The sequence below is a fragment of the Bos taurus genome, chromosome 26 (genome assembly GCF_002263795.3).
Source record: "Bos taurus isolate L1 Dominette 01449 registration number 42190680 breed Hereford chromosome 26, ARS-UCD2.0, whole genome shotgun sequence".
NCBI classification, from domain to species: Eukaryota; Metazoa; Chordata; class Mammalia; order Artiodactyla; family Bovidae; genus Bos; species Bos taurus.
This window is the reverse complement of record NC_037353.1, coordinates 38,979,613-39,005,144: the sequence shown is the minus strand read 5'-3', so window position 1 is coordinate 39,005,144 and position 25,532 is coordinate 38,979,613. Positions and strand designations below refer to the sequence as shown.

Below are 25,532 nucleotides of genomic sequence, written 5' to 3'. Positions count from 1 at the left end.
ATGATCATTACCCTGAACTCTGTTGAGTAGACTGTGTACCTCCACTTCATCTAGTTCTTTTTCTGAGGTTTTGTCTTGTGTCTTTGGCGCATGTTCCTCTGCTCATTTGTCCAGTTCACCGTGTTAGGTGGGTTGGTTGCATTTCCCTGTCTTGGAGCGATGGCCTCATGTGGGAGACATCCTGTGGGTCCCAGCAGCACACACTTGCTGGTCGCCGAGTCACATGTTCTGGGGCGCCCCTGTAGGTTGCCTGCGCCCTTCTCTTATGGTGGGGCTTCTGTGGTTGGTGCGCTGGTGGGTAGCACTGGCCCCCAGCCTGGCTGTGAAGCCTGCTGGAGGGTGAAGTAGGCTTCTCTGCCTGGCCTTGGGCCTGGGGCTTGCCTGCTGGTGGGCGGGTAAGCCTCAAGCAATGATAAGCTAGGGGAGAATTCCGAAGTGTCACTTGCCAGGGCTGTGTTACCTTGGTAGAAGGGGTGCCCTCAAATGGCTGCTGCCAGCATCTCCAACCCCAGGGGGAGTCCGGTTTGCCTCCTGCCTCTCCAGGGGGCTCTCCAGGATCAGCAAGTGGGTAGGCTCTCCTGGACACAAGCCCTGCTGCTTTTCAAAGCCAGAGGTTCTGGGGCTCGTCTTCCTGGTGCAGGAGCCCTGGGTAGGAGAGCCTGAGGTGGGCTCAGGAGCCTCACTCCTTGGAGAGAACGTCTGTGATTGTGATATTCCTCGCATTTGTGAATCCCTGACCTGGAATTGTGAGTCCTGAGTGTACCGTGTCTCCTCTTACTTGGGTCATTGTGATTCCTTCTTTAGGTATGTAGCTGTGGAGTAGCTTTTCTGCTAGTTTTTGGGCCGTTCTCCTAGATAGCTTCTCTGTAAGGAGCTGTAATTTTGGTGTTTCCATGGCAGAAGGGATGAATTCAGGATTTTTCTACTCTGCTGTCTTGGCCACCCCACTTCATGTCTCCCTTTTTACCGGTATATTCCTGTGTGTGTGTGTGTGTGTGTGTGTGTGTGTGTGTGTAAAACATATTTTCTAGCAAACTTGTGAGAAAAATGTGTATGGCTAATAGTTTCAGGTGTTGAATATATAAAAATGCTCCTTCATATTCAATTAACACTTTGGGTTGAGAATTCTTACGTAAATCATTTTTAAACTGTTGCTTCCTTTACTTATAAGTTTGCACTGTTACAGTGGAGAATTTAGGTACAATTTTTATTCTTGTTATTTTGCATGTGGCTTTTCTCCCTTGAGAAAGTTATCGGGATGCTTTTTTAGGTTAGTGAGTCAGTGTTTTTCTCCCTTTACTGTTCTCTGTTCTCTGGAATTATTTGTAGTCAAATGTTGAATTTCCTGCCTTGATCTTCTAAGTCTGTTAACTATTTTTCAGTATATTCTATTTCTCTTAAACTATTCCTCTATTTCTCTAAACTCAGGGAGAATTTCTTGATGCTTTCTGTTGGATTTTTAACAGTGGCTGTATTTTTAATCTTGAGAGTGTTTGGATTGCTTCCTTTTCATCACCATTTAAAAATTTTGTCTTCTCTGAGCATAGTAATTATAAAGTTTTTTTTTTAAGTTTTATTTTATTCTCTTAATTATCTTTGCTTTTATGTTTTTGCAATTTTTGTTTTTTTGGTCTCTCGTGTCTGAAGTGAAGTGAAGTCTCTCAGTTGTGCCCGACTCTGCGACCCCATGGATGGTAGCCTGCCCCAAGCTCCTCCGTCCATGGGATTTTCAAGGCAAGAGTACTGGAGTGGGTTGCCATTTCCTTCTCCAGTCTCGCGTTTGAAACCTTGCAAATTTTGGTGATCCTTTGCCAGCTATTCATATTTAAAAGTGAAAAGGTAATTGGTAGCTCTTTGTTTGCAAGGGACTTTGCCTCTGTAAGTGTTGGTCTTCGCTGTAGGCTGATTGGATGCAGAACTGCTGTTTTCTTGGGTGAACTGCCAAATAGGAAGTAAAAACATTACTCCTTGCCAGTGGCGGTCTAGAATTAAAGAAAAGGGGCAAGGTTGGATGTTTGAGCATTTCTTGTTTTGACTTTTGACTTCAGTTCAACTCACCAGCCCTGAGCTTCCCACCTACGCACCCACCTACCGTGTATCTCGTCCTGGAGTCCCAAGCTCTTACCTTTCAGTCTCTGTGCAGAATAACCCTTCTCTTTCTCATTGTTTAGTCTACAGATTTGTAACCAGCCTTCACCCTTCCCACTCCACCCACTAATTCTCTGTCTCTAACCTTGCTCAGTGTCCTCCTGTGAACTTCTCAGGGTTCTGCAGGGCAAGATTAGCTCACCTGTTGGTGTTTGCGCCTCAGCGCGTCCTGCCTTCTGCTCTTACTGCAGTTACTTTCCTGGTGTCAGTGCCATGGAGAGTTGACTTTAAATCTTGCAAGAAGTAACGGAATTTTAAAACTGTGGCAGACCTACAGTTAAGTTGGCATGGTTCACACCTGTGGAACCTCAATTGAGCAGATGCTTTCTATTTGAGCATGGGGAGATTTGGGATTAGTTGGAGTTGGAGCCATAAAGGATATATTGATAGCACTTGACCGTTTTCGTATATGTGCTTTCATAAATAACATGTTCATTGTGGAAACTCTCTTACAGGCTCAAGTGTGATATTGTGGAATAATGCGCAGGAATTATTCTAAAGTAATGTCAGTTTCAATCTTGCTGATAGGCCTCAGCGCCTATTTTCTGTTTGTAACATAGTAATGATGAAGGAATTTTCTGCTGTTCTATTTTGCTGTGTGCTCAGTTCTCAGTCATGTCCGACTCCCTGCGATCCCATGGACTGTAGCCCTCCAGGTTCCTCTGTCCATGGGATTCTCCAGGCAAGAATACTGGAGTGGGTTGCCATGCCCTCCTCCAGGGGATCTTCCCAACCCAGGGATCAAACCCATGTCTCCTGCATTGCAGGGAGATTCTTTACTGTCTGAGCCACCAGGGAAGCCCAAGAATACTGGAGTGGGTAGCCTATCCCTTTTCCAGGGGAACTTCACGACCCAGGTATTGAACCACAGTCTCATGCATTGCAGGCGGATTCTTTACCAGCTGAGCTACCAGGGAAGCCCCAACCCTTCTATTACATTTTCTCAAATTAAGTAATAGTGGAATGTATTTCTGTGTAAGTTTTATGGTGTTTGGGAAAAGAAACGTCACTTGAAGCAAGGCAAAGCAGGTTCTATAGTTCCATATGGTTGGTGTTCAGTCACTCAGCCATGTCTGACTCTTTGTGACTCCGTGGACTGCAGCACACCTGGCTTCCCTGTTCTTCACTAACTCCAGGAGTTTGCTCAAACTCGTGTCCATTGAGTGGGTAATGCCATCCAACCATGTCATCCTCTGTCATCACTTCTCCTGCCCTCAGTCTTCCCAGCATCAGGGTCTTTTCCAAAGAGTTGGCTGTTCTCATCATGTGACCAGAGTATTCTGCGTCAGCATCAGTCCTTCCAGTGAATATTCATGGTTGATTTCCTTTAGAATGGACTGGTTGGATCTCCTTGCTGTCCATAGGACTCTGAAGAGTATTTTCCAGCACCACAGTTTGAAAGCATCAGTTCTTCGGTGCTCAACCTTCTTTATGGTCCAACTCTCACATCCATACATGACTACTGGAAAAACCATAGCTTTGACTAGACGGACCTTTGTGGGCAAAGTGATGTCTCTACTTTCTAATACGCATGTCTCTACTTTTTAATATGCATGGTTTCTACTTTTTAATGCTCTAAGTTTGTCATAGCTTTTCTCCAAGGCTCCAGTGTCTTTATCTTATAATTCTTTTCTGGACCAAAATGTTAATCTAGTTATTTGTTTACATAAATGTAACTCAGTGTTTACATGGATATAACAACATTACAAAGAATGACTTCTTAATGATCACAATAGATATTTTATATTGTTCATAGTGTTTAAATTAAGTTATATAAACCATATGCCCTAAAACTTAGAAACTTCCCAGACACATGGAACTTAGAACTTAAAACTTATAAACTCCCCATAGAGCATGTAGCTCTTAAAAAGTTTTAGCTTATTTTAGAAACAATTCCTTTATTAACATTTAACATTAGCTATCATCTTTTAATGGTGAATCAAAATATACCTGAGTAGCTGGTACAGGTTTTGTTTTTTTCCTTCTAATATGGAAAAATATATTTAAAGGATTTGGTAACTTCCTTTACTGTTTTTTCCCGCAACTGGGCAGTTCTCTTGGGAGCAGCTAAACTACTGTTTTCTTTGCTTGGATCAAATTATTTTCCTATTGAGAGAAATAAGTAACAGGGATTTTTTTTTTTTTTTTTTTTTAAGAAAGAGGAAAACTCCATTTATTTGCTAAACTGCACAACCTTATTCTGATTCTAATTCTCTTCCACTGTGACTGTTCTTTTTTTTTTCCAAAGGCTTCTCCCCATTCTACAGGATTTGTTCTCTCGCTCCATTGCTTGAAAGATTTCAGACTTCCCCTTATGTTGGAGGGAGAAGAATATTCTACCAGGGGGTGAAGTTTTAGACCACACAGATTTACAAGATGGTTATTGATAGATGGGCACACTGTGACCACAAGAAATCATACTTTTTCTCTTAAATCATGTACCCTAGCCAGATCTTTTTTCTCCTAGTTGACTTGTCAGATTATCTCATTGTAATTAGTTGTAATTAATCTAAAAAGTCATTATGCTTGAGACATAATTTAGCCTGTTTAATTTGGCTTAATCATTTATTTCATAATTGCCAATACTATATTCTCCTTTAGGAGCCAATTCTTAATGAAGGTGGCTTTTTTGGTGGGGAGAAGGGAATGGAAGACTAGAACTTGAAGGCTCTTTTGACTAGCTGCCCTTTAAATTGTTTTCTTTGTTACACGTGCACCTTTATTTGTTCTGCGGTTGAAGTTGTTCAGACCCAACAACCACATGCTAGCAAGTTGAGAACAGGAGCGCCTGTGACCCCCGGCTGTTCTGAGCGTAGTAGGAGCAGTGGGCAGTGCTTCTCTAAGAGGCAGGCAGAAGAATCATCTGAAGGGCTCAAAGGGATTTCTGCATCATGTGTTACACCCTCCCTCCTTTTCTGACCCCACAGGTCTGGGTTGGGGCCTGGCTGTGTTTTGCATTTACATCAAATGAACAAGTTTCCAGGTGGTGGTGATGCTGCTCCTAGTATCACATTTTCGGAGCCACTGATCGAAGGGAGTGACCAGTCTTTGCAGTAGATCTAGAATGAATTAATAATGCCTGCTATAATTTCTGAATATATCCTCCCCTTACAAACAAATAACAAGAAAAAAAAATACTCAAAAGGAATATCTGGTAGGGTTTGCTTTAGTCTGTGAAACCAAATGCACTTTAATTCCAAAGCTACTGATAAGTAGTATGCCTTGCCTTGAACTGTTTTTATATTAAACATTTATTTTGTCTTCCATTAAATTAATTTACTTCACATGCATTATTGAATACCTATCGTGTGCTAGTTTAGACTTGGGAATCTAGCACTGAATGAATTCCTTCTCCAAAGGGCTTGTGTCTGGTTTGAGGAAGATTGATAATTAACACATAATATGTCAAGTTACTTGGATAACAAAGTATGAAAGTTGAACATAATTATTCTTGCCTGGTATGAATTACATATCCCCAGTAGTTTCTCGTTTATTGGCAAACTGACTGACAGTACTTTCTGAACCTCCGATTCCAGCTATTCCATGTGTTTCAGATTGTATTTCACTTTATTTTAGTAAAGATCAGTTGTGGTACTTTCTCAGTAGGCTATGTGAGCTTGTTAACCTTATGAGGTTCAAAGTTTAAGCCTTGTGGCATGATGTTTTGAGGCTGTAGGGTTTTTAAATTGTTTGAACATGAATGTCTCTTAGAGGGCATTTGCGTTCTCCACTTCATTGAAATGCTCACAGGTCTTTTATTCTTGTGCCAGGTCTGTGTTACTCATCTATGTTACTGGCCTGGGCCTTGTAGGCATTTGAGTTTAGAGTATCTTCTTTAGGCACTTTGAAAAATAGTGCATTTTTTTCAAGCTGGGGAATCTAACCTAGATAAAATTCAGTTAGGTTTTGTTTAGGTTCCGTATTTTATATTTCTTTTGATTAGTCTGAACTTTTTTGTGGGCAGAGTTGAAAGGGATTGCTTACCTTTCTCTAACAAGAGGATCTGTTTTTAGAATTCAAGGCTGTGTGGGTTCAGGCACACACAGTGTTTGAGGCTGTGTGTATCAAGTATTAGATAAACCAAACACATGGCTAATATTATTTGGTTTGTTTTAAATCAGAGATTGGGTTGAGATTAGCAAGGAATTAAGTATTTTAAAAGTTGTCGGGATTGTTGTTTTAAGTGTTGACCGCAGAGTGATATGAAAACCCTTCTTGATCTTTGGCTGAAGGTATGAACACCAGCCGGTGCTCACCCTTCAAACTCCCTGTAGCTGGCAGATGCTGATCTGTGTTCTGCCTTCCTTTCTACTGTGGTGAAGATTGGGTGGCTCCTGAGAAACCACATGCTAGCTAGTGTTCCTGCTGCTGGGCCAGACTGTTGTAGACAGGGTGGCTTATTTATCGCTCCCATTTCTGGAGATGAGAAGTCCAGGATCAAGGCCCTGGCAGACTGGGAGTCTGGTGAGGGAGCCTGCTTCCTGGTTCATAGAAGGCCACCTTCTCCCTGGGTCCTCATATTGTGGAGAGGGTGAGGGGGCTCTCTAGAGTCACTCAGTTCATTCATGAGGATCCACCCCCATGATCTGAAAACCTCCCAAAGGCTCCACCTCCTAATACCATCACCCTGGGGGTTAGGATTTCAACACATGAGTCTTGAGGGGATGTGAACATTCACTCCATAATAGGTAGCAAGTAAGTGAATTGGTTTTCTGTGGTTTTTCAAGCAAAATATATGTGGAAATAGCTATAACTTCTTTTTAGATGTGGAAATAGTAGTTAAAATTTTCTGCTGTGACTTGTGCCTTTTTCATTTTGGTTTGAAAGTCTGTTCTCAAAGATATTTAAAAGCAGAGCTTTTTTTTTTTTTTTCTTTAGTGCCACATGAAAGATATCCGAGAGGCATCAGAAATCTTTGCTTCTGTACTGGGACTTCATCCTGTCCTTACACCTGCGGGACTTCACATCTTAGGTTCTTTTTCCTCCATCAGATCTTTGCCTTGGAGGTTTGTAGAAGTGTGGGACCCGTGCTTGGAAAGCAGGCAGCTCCAGTGCCGGCTCCAGTGCCGGATGGAGTTCATTGAACTGAGCTGTCCAGGAGCCTGTGGGTTGGCCTGTTCGTTCTTGGCTTTTGGAACTTGAAGTTTTCTTTCTGATCTGAACATGTTAGCGTCTTCAGCTCCCAGCTTTGGGCATGGAGCAGGTGTATGGTGTGGTTTAGATGATGAACACTGAGGTTGTATTGTTCTGTCGCTAAGTTGTGTTCAACTCTTTGTGACCCCATGGACTGCAGCATGCCAGGCTCCTCTGTCCTGCAGTCTCCCACACACTGATAGGTTCCGTAACCTAGAATCACAGAGTGAGTTCTTTGGTTTTCAGTTATTTTCTTCAAACTTTAAACTTTTTGTTTTGTATTGGGGTATAGCCGATTAACAACGTTGTTAGACAGCGAAGGGACTTGGCATAAGGGGAGGTGGTATTTTGGAGATAGCGTGTAATCCTTTGCAATATCTGCTGATTCCCTTTTATCGCTGGGAAAGCAAGCTTCACTCAATCTTTCAAGGCAGTAGGACCTCACTAGAATTTAACAACTGTATTTATGTTTATGGGGCATATTGCCAATATGGTACTACTTTTCTGTTTTTGATGGGTTTTGTTTGTTTGTTTTGTTTGAAGAACGGGTAGTTTTATGCCCAAGGGGGTGATTCTAGGAAGCACCTGTCAGAGTGTGGAGATGAGAGACCGAGATGGTAAGGAAGCCAGTAAAGAAGTCAGCACCGTGGCAACTGGAGTGTGTTCCCAGTGGGGGCTTGGGAGTCGGCGCAGCATTCACCCAGAGTAAAGGGAGATGCTGGGGATGTGTGCCCGAGGACTCATTAATCATTACTTGATGGTGGCTCCTGGGGCTGTTAATTCTCTTGAACTTCCAACCTGCCCCTCCCTCAGGCAGAGGAGTGGCAGCCAGATGGCACTTTGGCAAACAGTGGTAGGTGCCCCGCCCCCCCCCCCCCCCTCCATGGCCTTTGTGGGCAGAGTAGGTGGGCGGGGTACCAGCGGTTTCAACTCCTGAACATGTGGCTTCTCCTGCGTCCTCCACATCTTAGTCAATGGCACCCCCATCCTTTGATGCTCAGGCTAAAAACTTTAGAGTCATCCTTGACCCTTCTCTCACATCCCACATCCAAACCATCAGCAAATCCTGTTGGCTTTCCCTTAAAATACATGCGGAATCTGACCTTTCCTCTTGTCCTCACTGCTCTCACATAGTCCAGCCCCCCACCATCTCACAGCTTTCTTACATAAGGCTGCTGGAATGATACATAGAAAATCAAAGATTACATAACTTGACTGCTCAAAACCCTCCTCCTCTTAACTCAGAGTGAAAGGCAGAATCTTTCGACCGCTCATAAGGCCCTCCAGGATCTGACCACCTTCTGCCTTTTGTGTGTGTGCCTATGTGTGCACACACACGTCCAGTTCTTTTTGTCTTTAGCCTTGTATAGAGTCAGAACACTACTTTTGTCTCCATTTCCCCCCGACCGCCCCCCCCCCCTCGCCCGCCAGCCCTTTTTTTTTAGTGGCAGCTATGTGATTCATTTGTAAATTAGATTTATTTGTCACTGTTTACATTCCATCTTTACTACTACATCCTGGTTGAATTTTTTTTTCCCATACAGTGAATCTACTTTTTATAGTGATTAGTTCTCTTGGTTTTGAGAAATGCACGGAGTGGTGTATCCGCCACCACATATCCATACAAAAGAGTCCATTGTCTTAAACATTTCCTCCTGCTTCCCCTTTGTAGACAGTCCCTCTTTCAACCTTCCAGTCTCTGGCAGCTACTGATCCGTTTTCCTCCCTACAGTTTTGCCTTTATAAATAAGAGAGTCTTACCATATATATATAGCTTTTTTGATCTGATTCTTTCACTTAGCAGAACACATTTAAGATTATTCCATGTTGTGTAAATCACTTGTTAAATCCTCAAGTGTCCTTTAAGTATATTAAAGCCCCCCCCCAAAAGTCAATTGATTTAAAGAAAATATTGAACAAACACAATAGATGTGACACAGAGATATGAGAAATAACTTGAACCTTAGTGAACCTAAAATTGGGAAATGGACTGGTGGCTCAGGCGATAAAGAATCTGCCTGCAATGCAGGAGACCCGGGTTTGACCCCTGGATCCGGAAGATCCCCTGGAGGAGGGGATGGCAACCCACTCCAGTATTCTTGCCTGGAGAATTCCACGGACAGAGGATGCTGGTGGGCTACAGTCCATGGGGTCACAGAGTCCGACATGACTGAGCGACTAACACTAATGTGATAGAAAGATGTCAGATCAAGACTTTGCTTTTCCTGGTACCACTGCCAGGGATTAGCTGTGTCCTCTTGGGGAAATCACCCTTCTGCTCCCAAGTTTCTGATAAACTCAATAGTAAAATGGCTGACCTAGTAGTTGTTCGCTCCTATAGAGACTCTACGATGCAAGTTACTTTAGGTGCTTCGGGTAGCCCTTCTCACTATTAGCGTTTCATTGCTGCGAAGTCCCCATCGCCCCTGGATTTCACAGTTAGAACAGGCTGTTATACAAACGCTTTGTTAAACCCATCCTGCAGGAATAAGAGCCAGCCAGCCGTTAGGAATGAGGTAAGCCTTCAATACACGGCTGGAGTTCCTCAACACTTTTCTGTTGGGCTTATCTGAAGGGTGGGATCGCGTGAGCCTGCATCACAGCCATTGTCATGTCCAGGAGCTCCTGGTGGTGCCATAAAATCTTGGCAAGTTTCTAGCACTCTAGCATTTGGAATTTAATCTCCACAGTCATTTCCTTAGGTAGATTTTCCCAGGGGTTTCTGTAAAGATTGATTAGAAGTTAAGTTTCCTAGAACTTTATTGCGATTCCTGAATAGGCCATCTTGTCGCATCATGGACAATGTGTATTTGAAGGTCAGTGCATGTTAGGAATGCTTCAGTCATCACAGAAAACTGCAAAGGGAACCAGAGAGAATTGCTTGTTTTGTTATTTTTAATGATAGGTAGATTTATGGTAATTTTTTTTCTCTTTTGTATAGTAATTTTTAAAATCATAATTAATGGCTGCTTAAATTCCCTGATCAGACTGGGCTTTTTGAAATTGGAAGTGAAATAATAATTGAGTTGTATTTAGGTGATAGATTGTCAATGTAAAATTAGAGGAATTTGAAAAACTGCTATGGTTTGTGTTTATTTTATATGTGGCACATAGTAATATTCATCTTACTTTTTACTTTTAGTAATGAATGTTATAACTATTGAAGATTATAAGAGCACATACTGGCCAAAATTGGATGGTGCCATAGATCAGCTTTTAACTCAGAGTCCTGGTGACTATATCCCCATATCCTATGAACAGATATACAGGTAAGTCAAGATTTTATTTGCTTGGATTTTAGAGGGTATATTGAGGTTCACAGCAAGTTGAATTATGGCAGTATGTATGCATTAATGTATGATACATACAGTGAGGCTCTATAAATTATTTATATTACACACTTGTGGATTGGGGGTTTTATTTGTACTTCTTACTTCAGAATTGGTTTTCAAATCAAGGTATTGTTAACCCTACCTCAGCCTGCCACCCCCACCAACACAATGCAGAAATTATACAGGTCAGTGAAAAAGGCAAAAAAAAAAAAAAAAAATTGTCCTTTCAGTGTCATGAGGAGGTGCTAGCTTGTTCTGTTGATGTTTATGATACACAAGTTTACCTATCTTTGGTGATTTTGTTTCCCAGCTCCTGGTAGGTGAAAGTAGCCACATTAGTGAGGACTGGGGTGGGATGTCAGATCAGCCCAGTCACAAGAGGAGGCAGTGACAGCTGTGCTGTTCTACACAAGTGAATCACAAAGACATTACATTGCAAACATTTTGTGAGTTAGAAACTTCGGCTGTGCATCACTCTCTCTCTTCCTTATTTTAACATTCATTAATGGGACTTCCCTATTAGCTCAGACAGTAAAGCGTCTGGCTACAATTTGGGAGACCCGGGTTAGATCCTTGGATCGGGAAGATCTGCTGGAGAAGGAAATGGCAACCCACTCCAGTATTCATGCCTGGAAGATCCCATGGACCGAGGAGCCTTGTAGGCTGCAGTCCATGGGGTCGCAAAGAGTCGGACACGACTGAGCAACTTCACTTTCACTTTCAGTTTTCAGTGTCAAAGAGAGAAGCTGACTTTTAAGTAGTTCCCATAGTCAAATTCAGATTATTACCCAGTATTAGGTTATCTAGTTCTGATAAAATAGTTAATAGGATCCTCAGAAAGATTCTTTGTAGCTGGCAGTGCTGGCTCTTCCGTCTGAACACTGATTGGGGCAGGGTACATTTTTGTTTAAGAGTTGCAGTTGGTTACTTTGTTAGGCCCGAATTAATTCACCAGTGGTTATATATTGAGGGTATGCCTTTACCTTGGGCTGAGTTAAGTGCGTCATTGTTGATTTTTCTGTCTGCCCTCCTCCCCACAGTTGTGTGTATAAATGCGTGTGCCAGCAGCACTCGGAGCAGATGTACAGTGATCTGATTAAAAAGATAACTAACCACTTAGAACGAGTCTCAAAGGAGCTGCAGGTAAAGAACTGATTGTATCGATTTTTGCTTCTTCAAATTGTCTCGTCTTGGGAATAGATTAATTTGGAAATTTAACATAAACTGTGGACATTTTTAGATTATGTGTATTTCCGACCTTAATTCCATTTATTAACCATGTCAGCATTTCTTTTCTTTAAAACCTTATTTGTTCTGTTAACCTCAGTCTTTGGTGACTTTTGTATTATGAACCTGTGTATTTTAATTTTTTCTGAACTTTGTTTTTATTGTTATCTTTGAAGCGTTATTTGCCTACCAGTTTCTAATATTTGCTAATATTAACAACTGAAGTTAGCATTTTATTGGTCAGCTCTACAGACGAACATCATCCCAGCTGTGAAATCTGGGGCAAGTTGCAGAAATATTTTGTTTAAGGAGGCACTTGGCTTCTTGATGGCTTGCTGGCCCTCCCCGCCTCAGTGAAGTTTCCAGTGCTTGAAGGTCACGTACTATCTTTATTCCAGGGCCAGCTCACATTTTAGTTGCAGTGTAGAAATTGCAGGATGTGTAGAAGAGTCACGCAGCAGTAGATCACCGAGGTCCCCCCTCAGTCAGGATGTGCTTCAGCAATTCTGAAATACCCAGTTTCCAGCAAGTGCTGGGTTGCTATTTGGATACGGTTCCTCGCTTCCCTTGTGGTCTGAGGTGTCTTAGTTTTTGTTTACCCCAAACAGTTGTTGTACTAAGTAAAAGTAGCTTCCAAAAAAAAATTATAGTCAAAGTTGTATTTATCATAGCCAGATATATATTTTTCCTTTTGTCGGTATAAATTGTTTTTGTCATCTTTTTTGCCATTAAATACAAAATCTGTCTTTTTTGTCTTTTTAAACTTTTTATTTTGTATTGGGATATAGTTGATTAGCAAACAGTGTTGTGATAATTTCGGTTGAACAGCGAAGGGCCTCAGCCATACATACACGTGTAAATACAAAATTTTTATCCATTTAACAAATATATTTAGTACTGGGCATTGTATATGAATTACAGGTAAAACTTAAGACCTGTGCATTGTGGCTTTGAATGGTTTGCTTAATAATTCTTGACTCTACCCTCTCTGAATCCCCACGTCCAGTTTATTGCCAAATCCCATTTATGTTCTACTTCTGTCTTGGCTCCTGTCCACTTTCCATCATCCAGTCCAGGCTACGTCTTTTTAGGTGTGTTCTAAAATGCTCCTCTCAGTTGGTGCTTTGCCTCTACTTTTAACACTTCTAACTAGAATCTTGCACTTTAGAGTGACTGTTTCTAAAATACAGCTCTGATAATCATATTCCTGTTAGAATAACATCTAAGCTTCTTAACGGGATTTAGAAAGCCTTTCATTGTCTTGAATCCTGCTTGTTTCTGTAGCCTAATGGCTTTTAGGATGAGATGGTTGGATAGCATCACTGACTCAATGGACATGAGTTTGAGCAAACTCCAGGAGATTGTGAAAGACAGGGAAGCCTGACATGCTGCTGTCCACGGGGTCGCAAAGAGTCATACACGACTTAGCGACTGAACAGCAATAATGGCTTTTCTGTTCCTGAACTTATTTCAGTTCCTTGAACACTTTAGGTACTCTCTCACATCTTGGCTTTTCCCATGTTAAGTTGACTGCCTGAAACATTCTTCCTTTTCCTCTTCCCTCTTATATTTTCAGTCATTGTGAACTTAAGGTTCAAGCTGCAGCTCAGACATCGTTTGTTTTGGAAAACATTCTCTGATACCTTGTTCCCCAAGTCTGGGTTTGGGAACCCCTTATCTGTGCTTCTCTAGCACTGAGTATGTCATGGTAGTTCACTGTGTATTGTAATTTCTAGTTTGGCTGTTCCCTCTCCCCACACCCCCTGCCCCAGTAGTGTGTCCTGAGAGAGCAGAGGTGCATGTCTGTCTTCATTATTGTGCGTTAGTACCTTACCCAGTGTCTGATACGCACTAGCCATCACTTACTGAATAAAATGTATAGTGAATGAATGTTTATGAATATTTATTATCTCTTGGGTAATGAAAATTTTTCTAGTAGAAATCTGAGTTTGATCTTGTTTTTAACCTGAAATCTAGGTGATCTTCTGGGTGTAGGATATACCAGAGATTTCATTAGATCAGCAAAAAACTCATCTCAAAAAGGATCGTGTTATTAATACTCTTTTGCTATTATTGAAATAATATTAAATAGTCTTCTAAACAGAAAGCAAACCTTTCAGTTCAACTTATAAGGATAAAATGTATTACTTGTCTTATAAAAGTCATCTTTGAAATGTGAATTGGAAATTTTATAATACATTTTACACTTATGCTCTGACTTCGCGTGTGTCATTAATTTGACTGATAGAGTTCTGATTTGCCAAAGCTATTTGTCGTATTGCAGTTTCTGCTTGAGTAGATTTTTCTGGTACTTAATTTTGTAAGCACTGTAAGACTTTTCATTCTTACAATTAGAATATTACTGTAAAATATTTTTAAAGGTAGAGGGCCTTGTAGTGTAGTATCATCAAGCTCTATCTAACCGATAGTTTTGGAAGACCACTTGCTACAATCTCTGGCATAAATTTGCTTGATCAGTTATCGGTATCCCAAAGGTAACCTGTTACTTGCCCAGGATGGACTGTACAGGGACCTAATACCTGGGAGTCACTGAGGTTTGGAGAGTGAGTTTCTGTGGTTTTGGAGAGTGATCTCTGACTGTGTGTAGAGCTCCTTTATTCTTTATCACAAATGCACCATAGTTCATTGTCCCTTGCTTTATGGATGTACCTCAGTTTATTTAACCATTTTTTAACCGGTGAATATTTAGGTTGCTTCCAGTCTTTGGCTATTACTAACAGTGGTACAGTGAATAATCGCTCTTGTAAGTTTCATTGTGCTTTGATTTATTGCAGTTAACAGGTGCTACATTTTTTACAAATTGAAGGTGTGTGGCAACCATGAACTGAAGCAAGTCTACTGACGTCATTTTTCCAAGGACATCTGTTTGCGTAGTGTCTCTGTGTCACACTTTGGCAATTGTTGCAGTATTTCAAGCTTTCTGATTATTATTATATTTGTTATGGTGATTTGTGATGAGTGATATTACTTTAGGTTGCTGAAGGTTCAGATGATTAGAATTTTTTAGCAATAAAGCATTTTTTTTAACTAAAGTATGTACATTGATTGGTTTTTTTAAACTAAAGTATGTACATGGATTGGGTTTTTTTAGACATAATGCTATTATACACTTAATAGACTATAGCACTAGAAAACTAAAAATACGTGTGACTCTATTTATTGATAACTGCTTTATTGTGGTGGTCTGCAGTGGAACCTATAGTATCTCTGAGGTCTGCCTGCCATCTCATGTACTTTGTGCATATTTTGTGATTCACAAAAGTTGTGCCAAGTTATGTGCTCCCACTGGTTCGGTGTGTATCAGAATGCCTGTTTTCTCTACCATTACTAATATGGCATGTTAGGTAACTAAAGAATTTTTGCTTTGTATTAATATAGGCATAATTCTTATAAAAATTAAAATGTAGTCAAGGGTGATAGCTCTTGTGAGCTAGTATTAGGTGATAGCTAAAATTTTAAAAGCTATATTGATAAATATGCAGATAGTATACTATGTAAAACCAGGGAACTTAGTTTATTTTTAGAATCAATACATATCCTACTTTGAGTTCAGCGGCATGGGACTATGAAAAATCTTGTTTCGAAATGATCTCTGTTGTAAAATTGTTAAGTCAAACCATTATTAATAGCAGGATGAAGTGGATAAAAATATGGGGACCTGGGCTCTGGTCTCAACTCTTGCCCCTCAGCAGCTATTTGCCTCTTGATTAAGCATGCTGATATCATCTTGCAAATTTTCTCATTCTTAAAATGAAGTGGCTTTACCGAAATATCTGGTTCCTTTACTCTCAGGTCTAAGATATTTTTTCTTTGCTTGCTTCTCGGCCAGTGCTGCTTCATTCTTTTCTCAGGCTTAAACTCATTAGTGTCCACCTGTGTAAAATCTTCCTCACACCCTCGCATTTCCCTCAGACAAACAGAACGCCAGTGGAACTTTTTCTTCTGTGTACCCATAGCATCTTGGCAATAACAACTCTGTATTGTTCCTGCGTCCACGTCTGGACACCTGACAGCTCCTTCCTCCTTAGAAGGCAGGGACTCTGTCTTGTTTGTCTTTTTATCCGTAGTGCCTGGCACAGTTACAGCTCACCAAATGTTTGTCAAGTAAATGTTCGGCATCAGATTTGACCAGTGGGAAGAGTAGCATAATTAGTGACCACTAATCTTTATGTCTCTGGATGCCTGTTGTTGGTCAGTCTCTTAAGTCGTGTCCAGCTCTTTGTGACCTCATGGACTATAGCCTACCAGGCTCCTCTGTCCATGAGCTTTCCCAGGCAAGAACACTGGAGTGGGTTGCCTTTTACTTCTCCAGGGGATCTTCCCAGACCAGAGATCAAACCCACGTCTCCTGCGTTGGCAGGTGGATTCTCTACCACTGAGCCATCTGGAAAGTCCTAACTAGTTGTGTAGGCATTTTATTAATTCAGTTTTCACTTAATCCAGTATATCAATTTATTCAGTGTTGCAGGTGTGTGGCATAATCGTGATGCAATCTCTACTTTATAGAGACCTTAAGGACAGTTTTCATTTGGGACAGAACATGAGTGTATGCTCAGGTCCCTTGAGCCAGAAGAGTTCCGTTTGGGTGGAATGTTTTGTTTGCAGCTGTGAGTGTAGTAATGAAATGCTGTTATGAGCTAAAACAGGAGTGTGATATGAGGTGCATTTGGCAGATAATCAGAAATTTGGTGTTTGGATTAATATAATCAGTGAGTTGGACCTTTAGGGCATCAACCTCTTATCTTTCAAGAGCATCTTAAAATAACTACTGGTGTGTGTATGTTTACACTGTCAGAATGATTTATTTATTTCTATCAAAAGCCATATTGTATTGAAGGGATTGAAGAGTATATGAAATAATGTTTCATGTTCCCCAGTTATTGACTTAAAAACTATAGAATATTGGTTTTAGATATTTTAAAAGATTCTTTTAATTTGTCAAACCTAAATGTTTTAATCACAGCATAATCTGACTTGCTTGTTCTTGAAAAAATGTATTTTTGAACAATGACTTGACCACTTTGGTAAGTTAAAAACTTTTTTGTTGTTAAATTTATTAAATCACTTTCATAGCTAAACCGACTTAGTGTTCTACTTACTATTGTATTTTTCTTATGTATGTATCTATACTTTTTTTTTTTTTTTTACTTAAACTACCAGATTGTTTGAACTGTGACCTATTTTGCATGTTTTTTTTTTTTAAAGTCGTTCTCCCGGACTTGTGCTTCACTCCTCTGTTCTTTAAATATGGGGATGAACATCTCTATTCTGTTTTTTTCCCCTATGTCTCCAAAGCCTCAAAATGTGAATTTACAGTTCTGATTTTTTGATATACCAAAATTGGTTTATTAGTTTAGTAAATGATATTCTTTCTGGTTAGTTTTAGAAAATTCTATTGAAACTTGTGGCAATCATTATACTTTACGTGATGGCTCAAACCAGCTTTTCCAAATGCCCATTAGACATTTTAACTTGTATTTCTCCTTTTGGATACTCCATATTCATGTATAAATTGAAATTCCTCTTCTCTCAAATCAGTTTTACTCTCAGGCTTGTTATTTCATATTCACCTTTGACTCCTTTTTTCTCCCTTACCTCTTATTTCCAGGTGCTAGTCAAGGTTGATAGAATACAATACTTTGATTTGTTTCTGTCCCCTTTTATTCCCACTGCTGTCATCTTTTTCCTTGTCATTGCTGGCTAGTGCCTACTGTAGTGCAGGACTCTCCTAACTGGTCTTCCTTTGTTCAGTCAGTTTTTTTTTTTTTGGACTGACTAATCTTGATACTGAAGCTGAAGCTCCAATACTTTGGCCATCTGATGCAAAGAACTGACTTATTGGAAAAGATGCTGATGCTGGTAAAGATTGAAGGCAGGAGCAGAAGGGGACGACAGAGGATGAGATGGTTGGATAGCATCACCGACTTGATGGACATGAGTTTGAGCAATCTCCAGGAGTTGGTGATGGACAGGGAAACCTGGCATGCTGCAGTCCATGGGGTCACAAAGAGTCGGACACGACTGAGCATCTGAACTGAACTGAATCTTCTAAAAATGCTAATTTTTGATGGGCATACTTTCTTATTCAAAAACATCAAAGATTCCCATTTGCTTTTCTTAATCACTGTTGATTTCTTAGCCAGTATAAAGTAACTGAGCTGGTCGGTGGGTTGTAGGGATCCCTAGTGGGGAACCTACTAGAGCTTGCTCTTTCCTATGCTAGTGTGCAGGGTGCTCTGGCAGGTGCAGCCATAGACGTATGATTGATAAGGCTGAGTCATTTAGACCAACTCTTCAGCTGAGAGCAGGGATGGGGACTTCCCTGGTGTCCAGTGGTTATGACTCCACCCTTCCACTGCAGGGGCACGAGTTCGATCCCTGGTCAGGGAACTAAGATCCCACATGCTTTGTGGCATGGCCAAAAAACAAAAATGTTAAAAAAAAAAAAAAAGTCCAAGGAGCTAATTAAAAAGTGAAGAATTATAGGACCAAGATCTGGGAAAAGAAGGAAATCTGGAGACGGGAGACTAGCATTTGAGCCATTTCTCTGCTAGAGGCGCCTGTTTATTTGGGAAGAGTAGTGTCATATGCTATGCTAAGTCACTTCAGTCGTGTCCGACTCTGTGCGACCCCATAGACAGCAGCCCACCAGGCTCCCCCGTCCCTGGGATTCTCCAGGCAAGAACACTGGAGTGGGTTGCCATTTCCTTCTCCAATGCATGAAAGTGAAGTTGCTCAGTTGTGTCTGACTCTTCTCGACCCCATGGATTGCAGCCTACCAGGCTCCTCCATCCATGGGATTTGCAGGCTGAGAAATTTTATAAAACTTTGATGGGTTTATGAGGGTAGGGTGATAAAAATTGGGGTTCAGGTCCCACCAAACCTAAAGGATCACATCCCAGGTATACTAAGAATGGTCAGTTAGAGCTGTCATGGTAGCTGGCATTTGATTCCTGATGGAATGAAGATGGTGTGGATTTGCTAGCTCCTCTAGTGGCTTACCAGAAGCAAAAGTAAATTCTGTCTGTAGCAAGATAATTATCCTAGGCATCAAATTGTTTGCATAATTTTTCATAAGCAGTGTCTGATGTTCAGTCAGAAATACCTGGTTATATTAGGAGATGTGATCATGAAACGGAGAGAACCGATGGAATACATTTTTAGCCAAGAATTGGGAGAATTCATCACCAGTAGTTTCTCCTTTTGAGGAAATACTGGAGTGTTCTTCAGATAGAAGGAAAATATCCCTAGATGAAAACTTGGAGAGTCAGTAGGAGTGAAGGAAAACTGAGATATGAATTACATATCTCTGAATATATATAGGTCCCCAGTCCCTTGTCTGTAATTCCAAAATACAAAAAAAAAACTTTGAAAATTGATTTTTTCCCCCCTCTTAAATTTGGTGCCAAAACTCATTTGCAGTAAAACTTGGTTAAAACTCATGTAAGGAAGGAACTTAGTGGGAACCTACATATGTTTTCTCCCAGAAATATCAATAGGTTGATATTCCCATTCTCTACCGGATATTTTACAGAGTATATGGTTTATGTACCATCAGTTCAGTTCAGTTCAGTTCAGTTGCTCAGTCGTGTCCAACTCTTTGCGACCCCATGAATCACAGCACTCCAGGCCTCCCTGTCCATCACCAACTCCCGGAGTTCACCCAGACTCATGTCCAATGAGTCAATGATGCGATCCAGCCATCTCATCCTCTGTCGTCCCCTTCTCCCCCTGCCCCCAATCCCTCCCAGCATCAGAGTCTTTTCCAATGAGTCAACTCTTCGCATGAGGTGGCCAAAGTACTGGAGTTTCAGTTTTAACATCATTCCTTCCAAAGAAATCCCAGGGCTGGTCTCCTTCAGAATGGACTGGTTGGATCTCTTTGCAGTCCAAGGGACTCTCGAGAGTCTTCTCCAACACCACAGTTCAAAAGCATCAATTCTTAGGTGCTCAGCCTTCTTCACAGTCCAACTCTCACATCCATACATGACCACAGGAAAAACCATAGCCTTGACTAGACAGACCTTTGTTGGCAAAGTAATGTCTCTGCTTTTGAATATGCTATCTAGGTTGGTCATAACTTTCCTTCCAAGGAGTAAGTGTCTTTTAATTTCATGGCTGCAGTCACCATCTGCAGTAATTTTGGAGCCCAAAAAAATAAAGTCTGACACTGTTTCCACTGTTTCCCCATCTATTTGCCATGAAGTGATGGGACCAGATGCCATGATCTTCATTTTCTGAATGTTGAGCTTTAAGCCAACTTTTTCGCTCTCCACTTTCACTTTCATCAAGAGGCTTTTTCTAAATCTGAAAAGCTCTAAATTGTAGCACACTTCTAGTCCCAGGAATCTTGGGTGAAAAATTGTGAACCTGTTGTCAATCAAAAGGGAGAAAGAGATGTCTGGGGCACATTGCACAGATGAAAGAGGCAGGACAAATAAGACAGTAAGTTGGAAGAGTTGTAGGATGAGAGCATTTGAAGGTCATTTTGGCTTCAGGGGAATTGTTAGAAGTGGGAGTGGGAGGGAAGATGAGAGTGGTTTTTGAATATTTAGCTCAGCTAACATTTAGTGTCCATATGCCAGGCATTGTGCTGGATGTAAAGGATACAGTGATGAGTAAGATGGGTTTATTCTTTGTGATGGTCATTTTAATATACTGGAGTGTGGTGAATAGCATGATAGAGATTTGAAATGAGTCACAAGTCTTACTGATTTTCCTCCCTTGTAAATTGTCTCAGATTTATTCCCTGCCACGTCCCTAGTTTATTTAGGTCTTCATTCATACTTGCTCAAACAATAGAAAAAGATTTCTGGTTCATATCTTGACCTTGCACCCTCCCTCTATCCATTTTGTTTATTTTTTAGACTTAGCATGTCATTCATTTTCTTAACCTTTTGCTTCTTCGTTTGCCCAAAGAACAAACACCATCCTGCTTAAAAAGAATTTCAAGGCTCCTTGCACCTGAACTTAGCAAGATAGTGTAAGAGTATTTTGCCTTTAAAATTTAGATGGTGGTGGTGGTGGGGTCAGGGGTTGTCTTTTTATCTTTGTGTGTTTTCTTAATTCCTTTGGCCGCTGTTTCTTTCCTCCTTCCCTTTCTGCAGAGGGGGCATTCTCCTTGTCCCCTTGTTAGGGTTTGCCGCCCTAGCACTTTGTGTTGCTGCTAGAGTCCTTAGTTTAGCACTTGGCATATATTTAGTTACCAGCAGGAAGTCACCTTTGCAATACTGAGAGCTTCTTAAGGGCAAGGATCCTAACTTACTTTGTTTTCCTTGGCCTGTTGTGGTCTTGAACTAAGTACTCATTAGGTAGGGTTTTCTTGGTGGCTCAGTGGTAAAGAATCTGTCTGTCAATGCAGGAGATGTGGGTTCAGTCCCTGGTCTGGAAGATCCCCTGGAGAAGGAAATGGCAACCCACTCCAGTGTTCTTGCCTGGAAAATTCCATGTAGAGAAGAGCCTGGCGGGCTACAGTCTGTGGGGTCGCACAAGAGTCAGATACAATTTACTGACTAAATAAACAGCAACAACAATTCATTAGGTAAATATGCTGGTCTTGATTCTGTTAACCAAATGTTCCCAATCAAGAGTATACTTCTCAATCCTGTTGAAGTTAGACTTGGCTAAGTGCATTGGCTTGTGAATTGTAAGAGAAAGTGTGTTCAGTGAGGCGTGCACCCGCCAAAGATCTGAAGCCTTTAAGATTGGCAGTGTAATTTTCCATGTTTCCCTTCTCTGCCCAGTGCTCTAGATGGTAAAGCCTCCTGTAACCTGGATCCTTAAGTGAGTATAGTGTGGAGCTATACTCAAGATGGGCATGAAACAAGGGAGAAATAAAAGTATGCTGTATGTACTTTTTTCCTCTTTTAAACACAATAAAAGATTATTATATTTTTATTGAGATACAATTCACATACCCCGACATTCACCTTTTTGAAAGTTATAACTCAGTGGGTTTTCGTGTGGACGCAAAGTTGTGCAACATCACCACTAATGTCAGGACATTTTATTCACCCCAGAAAGAAGCTGGCGCTTATTAGTAGCCAGTCCGGCATCTCCACTCCTCTCAGCCACTGGCAGTAACTAATCTACTTTCTGTCTCTGTGGATTTGCCTATTCTTTATAGAAATGGAATTAGTCAATATGAGGCCTTCGGTATCTGTCTTAAATAACTATGTAGCATGTTTTCAAGGTTTATTTATGATTATAGCATGATGCTTCATTCTTCTTTTTGGCTGGATAGCATTCCATTGTATGGTTATATCACAGTTTGTTTATCTAAGCTCTGTTCTGTTGAGTTACTGAGGTTTGGGGAGTTGTGTTTTGACTGATAAAATCAGCACTTGAATTGATGATATCTAGAAGATTCTGTTTTCTGTTTTGCCCTGCTACCATTTGGATAACTGAACTGCATGGGTTTGACATCCTTTACTCTTAAAACTGCTAACAAATGGAACCTGATTGTCTTTGTGTTTAAAAATCAGAGCAAGAATTGCTTTGCCATTTGTGTTTTGTCCAGTGGATGGCAGCATAATTCAACTAGTTGTCATGAGTGTCGTCCTGTGAAATTTTGTGTATTTTTTGGAGGCTATAATTTCTATAGCTGTTGAACTACAAAGTGTATACATATATTCTACAACTATGCAGAAAGGTTAACAGATTTTTAGATAATAAGAACAATGTCTGTTACCCTTTCTGCATAGATTTCAAGTAAGGTAGCTGTTACTGCCAACTGGTAAGTAACTCTTCCCAAGAAGTCTTTCCGAATAAGTTATTTGGAGATCTATTTTTAAGTACAAATTAGAACTTAAAGTAGTTGTTATAGCAAAGTTTTTCTTATCTCAGGGAATTTGCCAGTGAGACGCCTTAACCCTTGTTCAGTCTATAGGCTTGCGTTCAGACCATAGTTCTAATATGCTTACCACCATCCTTTGAAGGCAAGTCTGTGTTTTCTTTTCATTTGTCCTAATAGGACCACCAGGCCCCAAAGAGATCCAGTAAAAGCGCTTACTAAGTTGATAAAGATAAAAAAAAATGTGCTTGCCTTATAGCTGAGATTTCTAGAACCGTCTGTTACAGTTAAAAGAGTTAACTTGGAAAATGGATTTGTGATGAGCAGGAGAGTCAAATCACTTAATAATTATTTGCAGTTGTTTATTATCAGAGTGTACAGAGTACCTTGATGAGTTATACTCTTTTTAAAGTAAACTTTTTGTTTTAAGACAGAGTTATGTACTTAAATTGGAAAAGATAAGAAAAAAGGTTTACTTCAAAAAATAAGCAAATATGTAGAAGTGATCAGATCATTTTTGTTCATCGTTCAAAGAGATGAGGGATATAGGACATTGAAAAGTCATCCGAGTCCATCTGACTTCTTTGGATATTTTCACTATTATGTAATCCTTGAACCTTTTGTAACTGTTTTTTGTTGTTCCCTGGTAGCTCAGTTGGTAAAAAATCCAGCTGCAACACAGGAGACCGGGGTTTGATCCCTGGCTTTGGAAGATACCCTGGAGAAGGAAAGAGCAACCCACTCCAGTATTCTGGCCTGGGAAGTCCCATGGACAGAGTAGCCTGGTGGGCTACAGTCCATGGGGTCTCAAGAGTCAGACACGACTTATTGACTAAACCACCACCTGTCAGTTAAAAAACTGAGATTAGAACCTAGGTTTATCTCACTGTTGTGTGGGTAAGCTAAAGGAATCCAGGAATACAGAGGCTTGATTTTAATTCTGTTTAGTGTTCAGATCCAAATAGTATTTGAAAAATAAAGACAGTCTTTTTTTTTTTTTTAGAAATAAGTGAGAAAGAAATTTCCATATAATGGTAACAGTAGTAATAGTAGCAGTTGACTTTGAAAGTTAAGAGGCCTAAACAAGAAATGTCTTCCACCGTCTGTTAGACTCAGTTTATTTTTTACTGTTGTTTTTAATTAGAAAATCATCCTTACAATTTGTATTAGGAGCATCTAATATATACATTATAATTCTTAATAGCTCCTGAGACTCATTTACCTTGTACATATCTTACAATTTTTTGCATATTTTACTGTGGAAGCAATATCTGCACGTTGGAAATGGGAATGGATGAGAATATAATACTAGACGGATGTATTGTGTCTGTTTGGAAAGAACTTCCGTTTGTATGTAGCATCTGTCGGTCTCAGGTGTAGCCTTGCTTCTGGGTCCTTGAGAAATCCGGCTGTCGGCAGCATGGAAGTGCTCTGCAAAGTCACGGATTAAGCTAGTTAGACCAAGTATATTACATGCTCTTCTTTTTTGCTAAAGTTATTCATAGAGAGGCAGATTGAAAAGAGAAAAAGGAATTTTTGATTCAGAAAATATTAAGACAGCATTCAGGGCCCTTTGTATGGCATCCAAAATGCTGAAGTCCTGCTTGGTAATAGAAGGGATAAATGTTAAAAGATGAAGGAACTACTTGAAAATTTTTAGCATTTGTTTGACTTTAAAAACCCCATCTTTTTATGCGTGTTGCCAACCTTTTCTTCTAGATCGTCACGTGTATTAATCATAGTTACTTTAAAGTGCGTAAGATAGTTTCAGCTTGTGTGCATCTCTGTGTCTGGGCCTATTGGCCATTTAACTCTTGACAGTGGGTGTGTTTTCTTGCTTTTTTGGGGTGTTTCTAATTGAATGCTGGACAGTGTGTATGGAAACAATAGTAGAGACTGGCATAAATGATTTTATGCTTATTACTAGTGGGCCTGCCGCTCTTCTGTTGGGCTCTTAGTGTGAGGAGTTGAGTCAGTCATGTTAGTAGTTGAGTTGGATTTGAGTTTTATTGTTTCAGTAGATAAGGCCTCAGACTCTCAAACAGTGCACTGTGACTGTTCTTAGTGTGAATCAGGAGGGGTTGGACATTGTAGTTGTAAAACATGGTGACGTCAGGTCTCTGAGCTCAGAAAATTGATTTTGTAGGTTGACCAGCTTTTTCTTATCAGGGCAGGACTGATGTTCTCTGGTGGCTTTTTGCATTCTAAGTGGAGTTAGAGCTTCACTGCTAGACTTTAATAACTTCATAATCACTGAATTCGATAATCAAGAAGCTCTTAAATTAAAAAAAACAATTCACCTATAGTCTTAATGCTAATGTTAAAATGTTAGTGTACCATATTTTTACTGATTTTGGTATAGTTTGCAGCTGCAGTGTCCCTGTGTCATGCAGTAAATGCCTTGTGTCAGTGAGTGCTTACTGTTCCACCCTCCCTTGGATCCCTTAGACTTCCTTCCTGTAGAGCACCTCTCTTTCCTTTGAAGTGGTCGAAGATAGAGTTTTCTAAGTGCTTAACCGCTGCTGGGCCAGCTGTCTAAAGAATCCCCTGAAGTTCTCATTAAAAATACACACTCCTGAAGAGTTTCTGAGTCTGGACTTTGGATTGGAGTGTGGCAAAGGAATCTGCATCATTAATAAACCTTTCAGGTGCTTAGGAGAGCGGTGGCCTGGGGAAATGTGTCGTGATTCCCAAACCTGGACTCTCTTCAAGCTAGGAGTGGTGTGTCTTTTGGTTTAAATGTAAGATTGTATTGTTGCTGAAGACACACAACACATTTGCACCACTGCAGTGCCAGTCTGGAGTAGGAGTACTGTGCATACCTGGATAATACAAATAGCAGAGCTTGGTTTAAGTGTCTAGTGAAGAGGGACTGATGA

The 25,532-nt window shown here is 40.5% G+C and overlaps 1 protein-coding gene across 2 annotated transcripts in view; it reads left to right on the top strand.

The window, feature by feature from the left end:
• Window positions 1-25,532, top strand: part of CACUL1 (CDK2 associated cullin domain 1) — a 72,474-nt gene that overhangs the window by 12,035 nt on the left and 34,907 nt on the right. For both annotated transcript variants that reach the window (XM_024986064.2, XM_024986065.2), the window contains exons 2-3: window positions 10,424-10,550; window positions 11,654-11,756. In XM_024986064.2, the coding sequence (XP_024841832.1) occupies window positions 10,424-10,550; window positions 11,654-11,756 (230 nt within the window). The remainder of the gene's footprint in view (window positions 1-10,423; window positions 10,551-11,653; window positions 11,757-25,532) is intronic.